Genomic DNA, 12,935 nt, shown 5'->3' on the forward strand with positions numbered 1-12,935 from the left:
CAGGAGTGTTAACAATTAAATAACAAGCATCAATGAGAGGATTCGAGAACTTACAGCACTCATAGGAATAAGTAATCTTTTTTTCATATAAGTTTATAGCATACATTTTTCTTCCTTGGTGCAACATTACATAATGAGTAAAATTACTTTTTCATATCTGTGTAATTACAGGGCAGTGGAGAAGTTGCAGAAAGAAGTTATAATTATTCAAACTTCTCTGGAACAGAAACGATTAGAGAAGCATAACTTGTTGCTTGATTGCAAAGTGCAAGACATTGAGATAGTTCTTTTGTTGGGGTCACTGGATGACATCATTGACGTGGAGGTATTCTAGCAAATGACTGTAAAATACATGCTGTTGTATGGAACTTAATGCATTGCCCTTTGCTTATCCTTTCTCTTGTTCTGTAGCCCTTTTAGGGGTGGTGGAGATATCTCCTAGGAGAGAAAAAAGGCAAAATGACTGTTACCTCAGAGGACTAGGGCCACAGGATGAACCCCTGTTTCTTACCTATATATTAGATACCCAAGAGAAATCAGAGAATTAAAGTTGTTGGAGTTAAGAATGTTTTTACACAATGAACCACAGGCAGTATGCAGATCATCCACCACATGGGCGGTCCCCTGCACTCTCATAACATTTTACATCCTGTTGGGGCGGGCAGTGGAGGGGTGGGTTTCTTGCTCTGCACCTTCTCCAACAGTTGAATTGAAGAAACGTGCCCTACTGAGTGTCTCTGGGTGGTGAGGGAACAGGGAGAGGCAAGAATGGGACATCATAGAAATCACAAGATAAAACGAAGGCTCACTAACATTTCCCTGTTGGTGCTTTTTCTTTTCTTTCTTTTTTTTAACCACATTTGGATTATACAGGATTTAGACTGGCGGGAGTACAATCATTTATTGATAACCACAGGGATAGTTCCAGGATCCCCCATGGATACCAAAATCTGAGGATGCTGAGGTCTCTTATCTAAAATGACGTAGATTTGGTATTTAACCTATGCACATCCTCCCATATACATGCATGCCTTGTTTTGTGCTTCACAGATATTGCAAGGTTTTTTTTTTTAAATGCAAATTGAAGATTTGTGGTAACCGCATGTCAAGAAAAGTGTGTTTGTACCAGTTTTCCCACAGCATGTGCTCACTTTTCTGTTTCTCTGTGTCACATTTTGATAATTCTCAAAATCTTTCAAACTTTTTAATTATTTATCTGTTAGGGTGATCTGTGATAAGTGATCTTTGATGTTACTATTGTAATTGTTTTTGGAGTGCCATGAACCACTCCATATAGGACAGTGAACTTAATCAACAAGTGTTTGTGTTCACATATTTTTCAGATGGGAACTGAAGCAGAAAGTACCCAGGCAATAATTGCTATCTATGAAAAAGAAGAAGCCTTTGAAGTAGACTATAGTTCTCTAAGCGAGAATTTGAAGGTAATGAAAAGCTTTCTGTTCTTTATCACTCACAGTAATATGGAATATTTAAACATTACAGAATTAGTTTTAGATGATAGAATTAAGGGTGAGTTTTTTTTTTTTTAAATAGATTTCCTAATGGTTTTGGAAGAAATATACAAAGGAAAAACACTGTAATCATGAAACTTCTGACACCAAATTGTGGGTCTTTCCCACACCACGCAATTCTCTAATTTTTTGAATACTAAGTGGGTATTCTGCAGTTCAGTTTAGTTCTGACACTGTCCACCTGGAATTAGCATCAGCTCGCACAAGGTAATGGCTCAGTGCCACAAGACTAGCCACTCTTCAGATGCCGATCACAAGTCCAGGCCTCCCAGACTGGGGCCAACTGGCTATAAATCAGGAGTTCCCACAACCCTTTCCTCAGATTCGATAATTTTCTAGAATGGCTCACAGAACTCAGGGAAATACTTTACTTACATTTACTAGTTCATTTTTAAAGGATACAACTCATGGAACAGCTAAATGGAAGAGATGCATGGAACTAGGTATGAGAAAGGGTCCATGCCCTCTCTCCTGCCTTCTGCAGGCATGTCACCCTCCAGCATCTCTGTGTGGTCACCAACCTGGAAGCTCTTCGAAACCATTGTTTAGGGATTTTTATGGGAGCTTCATTACATATATTGTTGATAAGTCATGGCCAATTGGTGATCAGACTCAATTTTCAGCCTTTCTACCCCACCTCCTTAGAAAAGAGGGGCTGAAGTTTCCAGCCCTCCAATCATCTAGTTGGTTCATCTTTTTTTTTTTGAGACGGAGTTTTGCTCTTGTTACCCATGTTGGAGTGCAATGGCGCGATCTCGGCTCATGGCAACCTCCGCCTCCTGGGTTCAAGCAATTCTCCTGCCTTAGCCTCCGGAGTAGCTGGGATTACAGGCACACAACACCATGCCCAGCTAATTTTTGTATTTTTACAAAAATTAGAGATGGGGTTTCACCTTGTTGACCAGGGTGGTCTCAATCTCTGGACCTTGTGATCCACCCGCCTCGGCCTCCCAAAGTGCTGGGATTACAGGTGTGAGCCACCGCACCCAGCCCCTGTAGTTACTTTTTGAGAAAGTATTTTCCCTTCTCGGAGATTCACAATGAATATTAAAGTCTTTGAGAAGTCCTTCAATAAACAAAAGAAACCAACTACTTATTCCAGCATCCCAAATTTGCTCTGCTGGTGTCCCACTGCAGTACGCTCAGTAGACACAGGGCCTCTCTCAGGATTGTAGGTGATGGTATGGCACATCCTTCACAGCTGCAGAGCACAGATCTGGAATTCAGCTTTAATTTAACTGAATTTAATTCCTAAAATTGAGCAGCTCTGGGTCTGTTTCCCAGTGATCCCTAGAGCCATACATTTCTTTGTGTGTTGGTTTCATTCTGAAGCTGCTTCTCTCTTGAAGGCAAAATGAGTGCAACTGTTCTTGGCTTTCCAGCCACACAGCTAAAACCTTCAGAGAAGAAAGATTGTAGTGGTGCTTGTGAAAGGAAAATGAAAACCTGGACCCCAGTTCACTATACCAAGAGGAAGAAATTAGGCTGAAAGCTGAGTCATGCAAAAAGCTGCCTTCCCTTTTGTTCCTAAGCAAAGAGCTACATATAAAAAACTCTTGTGTTGGGCTGGGCATGGTCAAAAGCATGTGCTGCATTAAAAGAAAAAATGGAGAACAGATGCTCAGTAGTAATATCCACCACATCTTTTCAGTTCATATGCTGTTAAATATATTTTTGTTAGACTTTTGGGGCTCTGATTATATTTGTGACAAAAAAAAAAAAAAAAAAGATTTCCTGGACCGAGCACAATGGCTCATGCCTGTAACCCCAGCACTTTGGGAGGCTGAGGCAATAGATCACCTGAGGTCAGGAGTTTGAGACCAGCCTGGCTAAACCCTGTTTCTACTAAAAAAATACAAAAACTTAGCCAGGCATGGTGGTGTGAGTCTTTACCTGGGAGGCTGAGGCAGGAGAATCACTTGAACCTGGGAGGCGGAGGTTGCGGTGAGCTGAGTTCATGCCATTGCACTCCAGCCTGGGCAACAAGAGTGAAACTCCAACTCAAAATAAAAAAAGATTCCCTGGAAGGGCATGGCTACTTTTCCTCTTCCGTTCATCACTCGTGTCAGGTTAAGTGTTAACCTGTCTAGCTGGATTGGATCCCTTCACTCTGCACTGTCATACCTATGACATACCTATACCTGTTAGAAGTCTTTTCACCCTGCTGTAAAAGCCAGTTTAAATCCCAGCTACTTGGGAGGCTGAAGCAGGAGGATTGCTTGAGGTCAGGAGCTCAAGACATCCTGAGCAGCAAAGCGAGACCCGTCTCTTACAAAAAAGTTTTCATCTGATTTATGTCTGACTTCCCTGTTGTCTTTAAAGGCAAAGACTGAACAGCTTCCATCATGGAATCCTCATTGTAATACATCATAGATTATGAATATTAAAAAAAAATGAAGGTGAAATAGATATTGTTGCTTTTTAGCCAGATTAAAAAATAAGCTGAAATTTGTTCCAAGAAAAGAGCACAGCTGACTTGGGAAGCTACCTACACATACTGCTGCAGGACTGTACCTCCAGGCTGAGAGAGGGCTTTGGGGAGAGAAGGAATAGATCCAGAAGGAACTGGGGGGCCAGATGGTGAAGGGCCCCACACACGCACCTTAGCTTGCTGGATGTAAAAGGCATGTCATGCCAGTCAGTGTTGTTCTTTGTTCGTAATAGGCTCTACAAACTGATGAAGAAGTCGAGGCCCACCTTAAGCTCTTATTGCAGCACTTAGCATCCCAGGAAGAAATCCTACTGAAAACAGCAGCCCCAAACCTACGAGCACTGGAGAACTTAAAGACTGTCAGAGACAAGTTTCAAGAGTCCACAGATGGTAAAATTGAGTGTAGTCACTAACAAGATTATATTCATGGATGTTTTGATTTCTATACCATTTGCCAACAATCTCCTCTGTTGTCCCTTTTTATTACAGAGTTTTTTTCCTCTGTAGTCTTAATGTGTGCTTTTAATACTGAATCACTGTTTCCTTTTTGAAAAGTGTTTTAATTTAAAACCAGGTTTATTGGTGATTTTAAAACATGTTTTTTCATACCAGCAAAATTGGCTTAATAAATACTGTATCAGACTGGGCATGGTGGCTCATGCCTGTAATCACAGCACTTTGGGAAGCTGAGGTGGGTGGATCACCTGAGGTCAGGAGTTTAAGACCAGCCTGGTCAACATGGTGAACCCCTGTATCTACTAAAAATACAAAAATTAGCTGGGTGTGATGGCACATGCCTATAGTCCCACCTACTTGGGAGGCTTAGGCAGAAGAATTGCTTGAACCTGGGAGGCAGAGGTTGCAGTGAGCCAAGACTGCACCACTGCACTCCAGCGTGAGCAACAGAGCAAGACTCCGTCTCAAAACAAAAAATACTGTATCAGAACTTGTCAACATTATTTAGCAATTATCTGTACTAGAAAAGAGGCTCATCAATTCTAAGAGCTATTCTCTTGGAATTAATAGTTTACATATTTTGGAAGTACATCTACTCAAGAGATCCAAACTCAAATCCAGTTTTAAAAATATTTTATGCTTTGCAGTTTAAGTGAAAGAACCTCCTCAGTGGTCTCTACAATAAAGAATATTGATTCTCTCTTAGCTTTTGAGGCCAGCAGAAAGGAAGCCAGAATCTGTAGGCAAGAGTTCGAACAAGTAAAAAAAAGGAGATACGATATTTTCAACCAGTGTTTTGAGCATGTCTCAGTAACAATTGATCAAATCTATAAGAAGCTCTGCAGAAACCACAGTGCCCAAGTATGTATCATTCATCCTCAAATACTAATGGGAATTCTGTGTTACTGGTGGTGGGTTTTTGCTGGTGGGAAATAACTACACTGCCACATTATTTGAGCAACTCACTTGTGGGCAAAGTCAGTTCATGAGGAGTGGTTAGGACCTGCACTGTGGATCCCATTCACTTCACACTATCCAGTGTGGACAAGTCAAAATCTCTCTGGGCCTGTTTCTTTATCCAAAAAATGAAATGGACTATATGAAAATTCTGTGGTTTGGTACTAATTTGATTTCATAGAACTGTTGGTCTCTCTGGTAAATGTGGAATAATAGAGGATCCTGGTTGGGAGGCCGAGGCGGGTGGATCACGAGGTCAAGAGATCGAGACCATGCTGGTCAACATGGTGAAACCCCATCTCTACTAAAAATACAAAAAATTAGCTGGGCATGGTGGCGCAGCCTGTAATCCCAGCTACTCGGGAGGCTGAGGCAGGAGAACTGCCTGAACCCAGGAGGCGGAGGTTGCGGTGAGCCGAGATCGCGCCATTGCACTCCAGCCTGGGTAACAAGAGTGAAACTGCGTCTCAAAAAAAAAAAATAAATAAGAGGATCCTGGGGAGATGGTTGATCTGTGGAGGTGACCAGAGTAACAAAAGAGAGGAAAAGAACTAAAGGCAGCGTTCAAATTCAGATATGACCCTTTTAATGATAACCACTCCTATTCCGTTATCAACATCCATAGCAAATACTTGTGGAATCTAATTTGAAATAAAGATGTAGGTTGGGCCTTACATATCTCCTCTGCTTTTGTTTTCTCATATTCTTTTATGACTAAGGTGATCCTGCATCAGATATTCAGAATTTCAAATGAAAGTAACTTATTTTCAGTAAAGTAAGACTAAAACCCATTAATTCTTTTTTTTTTCTTTGAGACAGAATCTCCCTCTGTTGCCCAGGCTGGAATGCAGTGGTGTGATCTCGGCTCCCTGCAGTCTCCACCTCCCAGGTTCAAGGGTCTCAGCTTCCCAAGTAGCTGGGATTACAGGCGCGCACCAACAAACCTGGCTAATTTTTTATTTTTTGTAGAGACAGGCTTCCAACATATTGGCCAAACTGATCTCATACTCCTCCTGGCCTCAAGTGATCCACCTGCCTTAGGCTCCCAAAGTGCTGGGATTACAGGCGTGAGTCACCATGCCTAACACTTTGAGAATAAGATTTCTCTCTGTATTTACAGTACCTGGCCCTTAATAGGTATTCAGTAAAGGTTTGATGAACATGCCAGTGAGTGAATTGCACGAAGACTGTTTTGTAAGACTGTGGTATGTGCCGCTGAGGTGTGACTGGCAGTCTGGTGGAAAGGGCTGATCCCTGGGTAGGTTAGTGTGTTTTCCCTCTATCGCCTACGCGGACAACTCTCTTGTCTGTGATTACATGTACAACTCAATACGTTTTTTTTATAGGCATTGATAGTTTTCCACCAAAACTGAAGAAAAGCTAACCAATACAATATTTTGTAGTTAAATGCCAAGATGAAATGTATTGGTTTTCTGATATTGCTAAACAAATAACATGTGTTTCAGGCATTTCTTAGTCCAGAGAACCCTGAAGAACCTTATTTGGAAGGAATTAGCTATAACTGTGTGGCCCCAGGCAAACGGTTTATGCCAATGGACAATTTGTCAGGGGGAGAAAAGTGTGTGGCAGCCCTGGCTCTCTTGTTTGCTGTGCACAGGTAAGGTCACAAAAGCTATTCAGTTTTCATATCAGGGCAGAAGCCAAGGGGACCTTTCTACAGATGATATTTAGCAAATGGGATGCAAAACAATCTTCTTCAGCCAGAAAATTCAGATTATGTTTTAGGCCTACAAGAATTTAGACTTTACACAGAAATCTAAGAGAGAATTCAGATTTTTAGTGGTTTGGTTTTGTTGTTGTTGTTGTTTTTTGAGACAAAGTCTTGCCATGTTGCCTAGGCTAGGCTTGAACTCCTGGGTCAAGTAAGTGATCCTTCTGCCTCAGCCAACTGAGTAGCCAGGACGACAGGCACATGTTACTATGCCCGGCTAGTTATTGACAGATTTCTATTCAATTTCTGTATTTATTAATAGCTACTACTATTCCATTTTAGAAAAGAAAAAATATTTGGAATGGCCAGAGGTGACGTCAGGATTGACAAAAAAAACCCAAAAACCCAACTTGTATATTATTTTCTTAGTCCATATTCAGGGGTCTGCTACTTAGTAAAGAATGTTGAAGTATTTCTTCTATAAAAGCATTTAACCTTCTCATTTCCACTGATGGCGGTGGAACTGTTTTTTTTGTAAAACAAATCAAGAAGCAAAAAGTTCTCTAGAATTAAGGCAATTAACCTCTTTCAAGATTCAGAACATTAGATGAAGATCTAAAGTATAGATGCTGAGCCTGGGCAACATAGTGAGACCCCCATGTCTACCGAAAACAGAAAGGTGATGCATGGCTATAGTCCCAGCTACCTGGAGGCTGAGGTGGGAGGATCACTGGAGCCCAGGAGTTGGAGGCTGCAGTGAACCGTGATGATGCCACTGCACTCCAGCCTGGCTGAAAGAACAAAACCCTGTCTCAAAAAATATATACATAATACAATAAAGTATAGATGCTGCTGCTTCTCTATTTCCATGACTAGGAACAAAAACATATAGGAGTTTGACAACTTTTTACTGGTCTCTAGAAGGAAAAGGAATAGGCCACCATAGGAAAGGAAAAGAGGGAATCATAAAAGCAGGAGGCCTGCTCTCAACAAGTCATCTGAGCAGAATCAGACTAGGTGGCACCCCCATCCATTTAGTCAGCAGATATTTACTAGTTACTGTGTATCAGGTGCTGTTGCAGGCACTGGGAAGACAGCTGTGAAGAAAACAATATACCTGCCTCAAAGATACTTCATTTTAGTTGGGGGAGGCAGACAATAAACAAAGTAAATTAGTAAACTATCCAATATAGAGATTAGAAAATGACAAGTTTTTTTTTCTTGAAAATGACAAGTTCTATAGAGAAAAAAATAAAGCAGGGAGTGGAGATGGTGAGTGGCAGGGAAGGGTTAGCAATGTTAAAGGGTCATCAGTGAAGGTCTATTTGAGAAGGTAACATTTGAGCAAAGATTTGAAGGAGTAAATGGAGCCAGTCATGTGGACAGCCAAGGGAAGAATGTTCTAAGACGTCAGCAACGGCAAGTGCAAAGTCCCCGAGGGCACGCCTGGCATGGATGGAGAGTAGACTGTATGCAGCAGTGGTAAGCACAGGGCTATCACTGGTAACAAAGTGAAAGATGGTGATGGGTTGGGCCAGGATGAGAGGATATGGTTGTGCAGATGGAATTTGCTGACAGGGTATGGGATATGAAGGAAGAGGTGTGAAGGGGATGGCTCTGTGGGTTTTGACCTAATCAACCAGAGTAATGAGCTGCTGGGCCGCGCGTGGTGGCTCAAGCCTATAATCCCAGCACTTTGGGAGGCCGAGGCAGGTGGATCACAAGGTCAAGAGATCGAGACCATCCTGGTCAACATGGTGAAACCCCGTCTCTACTAAAAATACAAAACATTAGCTGGGCATGGTGGCGCGTGCCTGTAATCCCAGCTACTCGGGAGGCTGAGGCAGGAGAATTGCCTGAACCCAGGAGGCGGAGGTTGCGGTGAGCCGAGATCACGCCATTGCACTCCAGCCTGGGTAACAAGAGCGAAACTCCATCTCAAAAAGAAAAAAGAAAGAAAAGCTGGCGTTCACTGAAATGGGGAAGACCACAAGAGGACCAGGTTTGGAGGGCAGTGGAGGAGTTGGTTTGAGATGAGTTTGAGATATGTATTGGACACCCACACAGAATTGTAGGGAAAGTAGTTGGACATTTGAGGTGAAAGTTCAGGACACAGGTTAGAAATTATTGGCAGAAGTGTGGGAGACATCAGTATTCATGTGATATTTAAAACCCTGAGGCCAGATGCAATCACCAAGGGAGTTGATGAGATAAGCACAGAGCCTGAGGGCACTAGAGTTCTCAGAACAGGGGCTGAGGGAGAGTAGACTATGTCCCCTACAAGTCACAGAGCAGTATTTCAGGAGGAGGGAGTGACCAACCCCAAATACTCCTTGCATAGGTCACATACATGTGGATTGATAACTGAACACTGGATTTAGTAACATAGAGGTCACCAGTTTACTTAGAAATATCTAAAAGAATGTGCTTTATTCTGAATACTGTTCATCTTTTTCTCCAAGTCTTTTGTAAAACAAATAGAAAACTGTAACTTGATTGTAATTTTCTTCTAGTTTTCGCCCTGCCCCATTCTTTGTTTTAGATGAAGTGGATGCAGCCCTGGACAACACTAACATAGGCAAAGTAAGTTTTTGCTTTTAATTTTCAATAGATTGTCTACTAATCAAGGATCATGTGAGGCAAGCAATAGAAATTGCGCATTAAAAATTTTTGGCTGGGTGCGGTGGCTCACGCCTGTAATCCCAGCACTCTGGGAGGCTGAGGCAGGCAGATCGTAAGGTCAGGAGTTTGAAACCAGCTTGGTCAACATGGTGAAACCCTGTCTCTACTAAAAATACAAAAACTAGCCAGGAGTGGTGGGGCGGGCGTAGGAGGATGGGGGCGGGGGCTGTAATCCCAGCTACTTGGGAGGTTGAGGCAGAACTGCTTGAACTCTGGAGGCGGAAGTTACAGTAAGCTGAGTTCACACCACTGTACTCCAGCCTAAGCAACCGGGATTTTCACACAAAAAAGTCCTTGTAGGCTGGACTTGGTGGCTCGTGCCTGTAATCCCAGCACTATGGGAGGCTGAGGTGGGTGGATTGCTTGAGTCCAGGGAGACCAGCCTGGACAATATAGGGAGACCTTGTCCCTACAAAAAGTTAAAAAAAAAAAAATTATCTGGGCGTGGTGGTGCACATCTGTGGTTTTAGCTACTTTAGAGGCTGAGGTGGATCATCTAAACCCAAGAGACATAGATTGCAGTGAGTTGACACTGTGCCACTGCAATCCAGAAAGAAAAATCCTTTTAAAATCTAAGCTAAATATCTAAAACATAAAACAAGATGATTGAAGGTCGTTTTCATTCAAGGCTTAGGGGACCTTTAGGAGATAATGGAAAATCAACATGGGGGTCAAATGAGGATCACTGGACTTTACCAGCAGTGTTACTGCTGGCATAACAGGCTTCTCACCAAATCTAGATGTTGGGAATTAGAGAACCCTCATAACAGGCCCTGTGGCAGAGAGGTTTATTTATTCTCATGGATCAATTTAGCTGTTTAATAAGGTTCAAGAGTACCATCTCTAAATAAATTCCAAAGGAATTAAAGTTTAAAAGCCTACCTTCCCAGCTTTTTAAAAAAGTTTATTTATTTTGAGACCAGGCTATGAGACTGGCTAATTTTTGTATTTTTGGTAGAGATGGGATTTCACCATGTTGCTAAGGCTGCTCTTGAACTCCTGGGCTCAAGGGATCCACCCGCTTCAGCCTCCCAAAGTGGGGTTACAGGCGTCAACCACCATGCCAGCCCTACCACTCCAGTTTTATCAAAATGTGTCCAATAATTTACTGAACTTGAGCACGATCCTGTTTTCAGTCTTTGAGAGAATGAAAGAACTAACGAACAATTTCATGCGTAGGAGTTAAAATTTTAGTCAGCACTAAAGGATTGGTGGGTATTCAGAGCCCACCTAAAAGAGCTGGGCTCTCAGCCCACACATCTTGACAGTGACTAGACTGAATTTTGGACATGAGAGTGGGGTCAGCCATGGAACATGAACAAAGTATGGAGGCAAATCCTGGCAGTGCCCGATGCTGCGCAGTGGAAGGGCAGCACCAGCCTGCAGAGTTCCAATTGCATGGTACTGCTGCTGGGGCCATTTATTCTTGGATAGGTTCATTGGACTGTCCTGGTTCTGATTCCAGACCTACCCATCTTGAAGAAGAAAAGACCAGGCTTTGCATTAATGGCGGCTTACAGGGTGGCTGCTCTGGTCATGCTGACAGATACATTTCTCACTATTTATTTATAAATTGGCATTCTGGGCCAGGCACAGTGGTTCATGCCTGTAATCCCAACACTTTGGGAGGCTGAGGCAGGAGGAACACTTGAGCTCATGAGTTTGAGACCAGCCTGGGCAACATAGTGAGACCTGGTCTCTATTATGAAGAAATCTAAAAAGAAAAAAAAATTTGGCCTTCTGGTTTACAACCTAGCCTTGTGAGTAGTGATGTTAAGGAGCCCATGCCTGAGAGATGTTTCCAGTCTCGGGGTACTGCCCAGCAGGTTCTGCATCTCTAAAGCTGACCACCTCCTCCTTTCCTACCGAGTCTCATGTGAAATGCCCCAGTTGCGGCAACCTGAGGTTATCTTCTGATGCATGAATGTAGTCTTTGACCATTTCTGAAGTTGTATTCACATGACCCAAATCTCTTGAAGGTCCTTTTTTTGAGACAGTTTCATTCTTGTCACCCAGGGTGTAGTGGCACGCTCTCGGCTCACTGCAACCTCCAGGTTCCTGCCTCAGCCTCCTGAGTAGCTGGGATTATGGGCGTCTGCCACCACGCCCAGCTAATTTTTTGTATTTTTAGTAGAGACGGGGTTTTGCCATGTTGGGCAGGCTGGTCTCAAACTCCTGACCTCAGGTGATCCGCCCATCTTGGCCTTCCAAAGTGCTGGGATTACAGGCATGAGCCACCGTGCCTGGCCCAGAAGACCAGTTTATAAATAAATCATGGGAAATATATCTGTTAGCATGACCAGAGCAGTCACCCTGTAAACGGCTGTTAATGCAAAGCCTGGTCCTGCTTTTTTAACATGGCACAGGATACACAAGAATATCACATCAACTCCATACCTGCAAAAAGTCTCTGCCAGAAACTTCATGGTAACTGAGGGAAGAAAACATAGGAACAAAAGAACATCTTGTTTCTTGAATGCCAGCCAATGTGCATCATTAATGACTGGATTCCATGGCTGATTCATTTGCGAGAAATCTTCCCTTAGGAGGGTAGTTTTGGCACTTTATACCCCATATCCTGTGAAGGGAAATCTTTGTGGCTCTCTTTTCTTGGTTGCATTTAAGGTATCCATGTTTTAGAAAGAATTAGATGTTTGCATTGGTGGCATCTCCAGGTACTAGGTCTTACTTAAGACTCTTATTAGTATCCATCCTATGTATTAAGACCTTTTAATTGCTTTATCCCTTTGAGATGTTAGCTGACACGCTGTGGCTAAATTGAGTATGAGCAGTTATGTAGTATAAGGAACTATGAAAAACCCTCCACTCCCTCTTGTGATTAGGGTGCCCAGCATTCACAATTGGTAACTCCAGGAAAAATGCATGCCATGCATCTCCGCATCCTGTCTCCTCTTCTTCTTCTATTATGGGCTCAAGCCCATTTTTTTGTAGTCCTGTCATAATGGCTATTGCCATTGCCTCTCATGCTGGAAATTCCTTCTATGAACTCAGCCTCTTAGAGCAGTTTCTTTCTTTTCTCTTGTAAAACATGGCCAGTGACTCACTCTTCAAAGGAAGTTGCTGTTCCTACTTCCAGAGCTTGTGTCCATAGGATCTTTGGTGCAGTCAGAACCAATACACATGGAGAAGACCCATTCTAGGCCCTCAGAGAAATCCCAGGAGTTGGCAGTACCTTTGGTAGACT

The 12,935-nt window shown here is 42.7% G+C and overlaps 1 protein-coding gene across 2 annotated transcripts in view; it reads left to right on the forward strand.

Annotated features, from left to right (window-relative positions):
• Positions 1–12,935, forward strand: part of SMC1B (structural maintenance of chromosomes 1B) — a 90,241-nt gene that overhangs the window by 74,583 nt on the left and 2,723 nt on the right. For both annotated transcript variants that reach the window (XM_017964134.4, XM_035273367.3), the window contains exons 18-23: positions 172–325; positions 1,344–1,442; positions 4,197–4,353; positions 5,126–5,280; positions 6,843–6,994; positions 9,562–9,631. In XM_017964134.4, the coding sequence (XP_017819623.2) occupies positions 172–325; positions 1,344–1,442; positions 4,197–4,353; positions 5,126–5,280; positions 6,843–6,994; positions 9,562–9,631 (787 nt within the window). The remainder of the gene's footprint in view (positions 1–171; positions 326–1,343; positions 1,443–4,196; positions 4,354–5,125; positions 5,281–6,842; positions 6,995–9,561; positions 9,632–12,935) is intronic.

Source organism: Callithrix jacchus, chromosome 1, assembly GCF_049354715.1.
Source record: "Callithrix jacchus isolate 240 chromosome 1, calJac240_pri, whole genome shotgun sequence".
Lineage (NCBI taxonomy): Eukaryota > Metazoa > Chordata > Mammalia > Primates > Cebidae > Callithrix > Callithrix jacchus.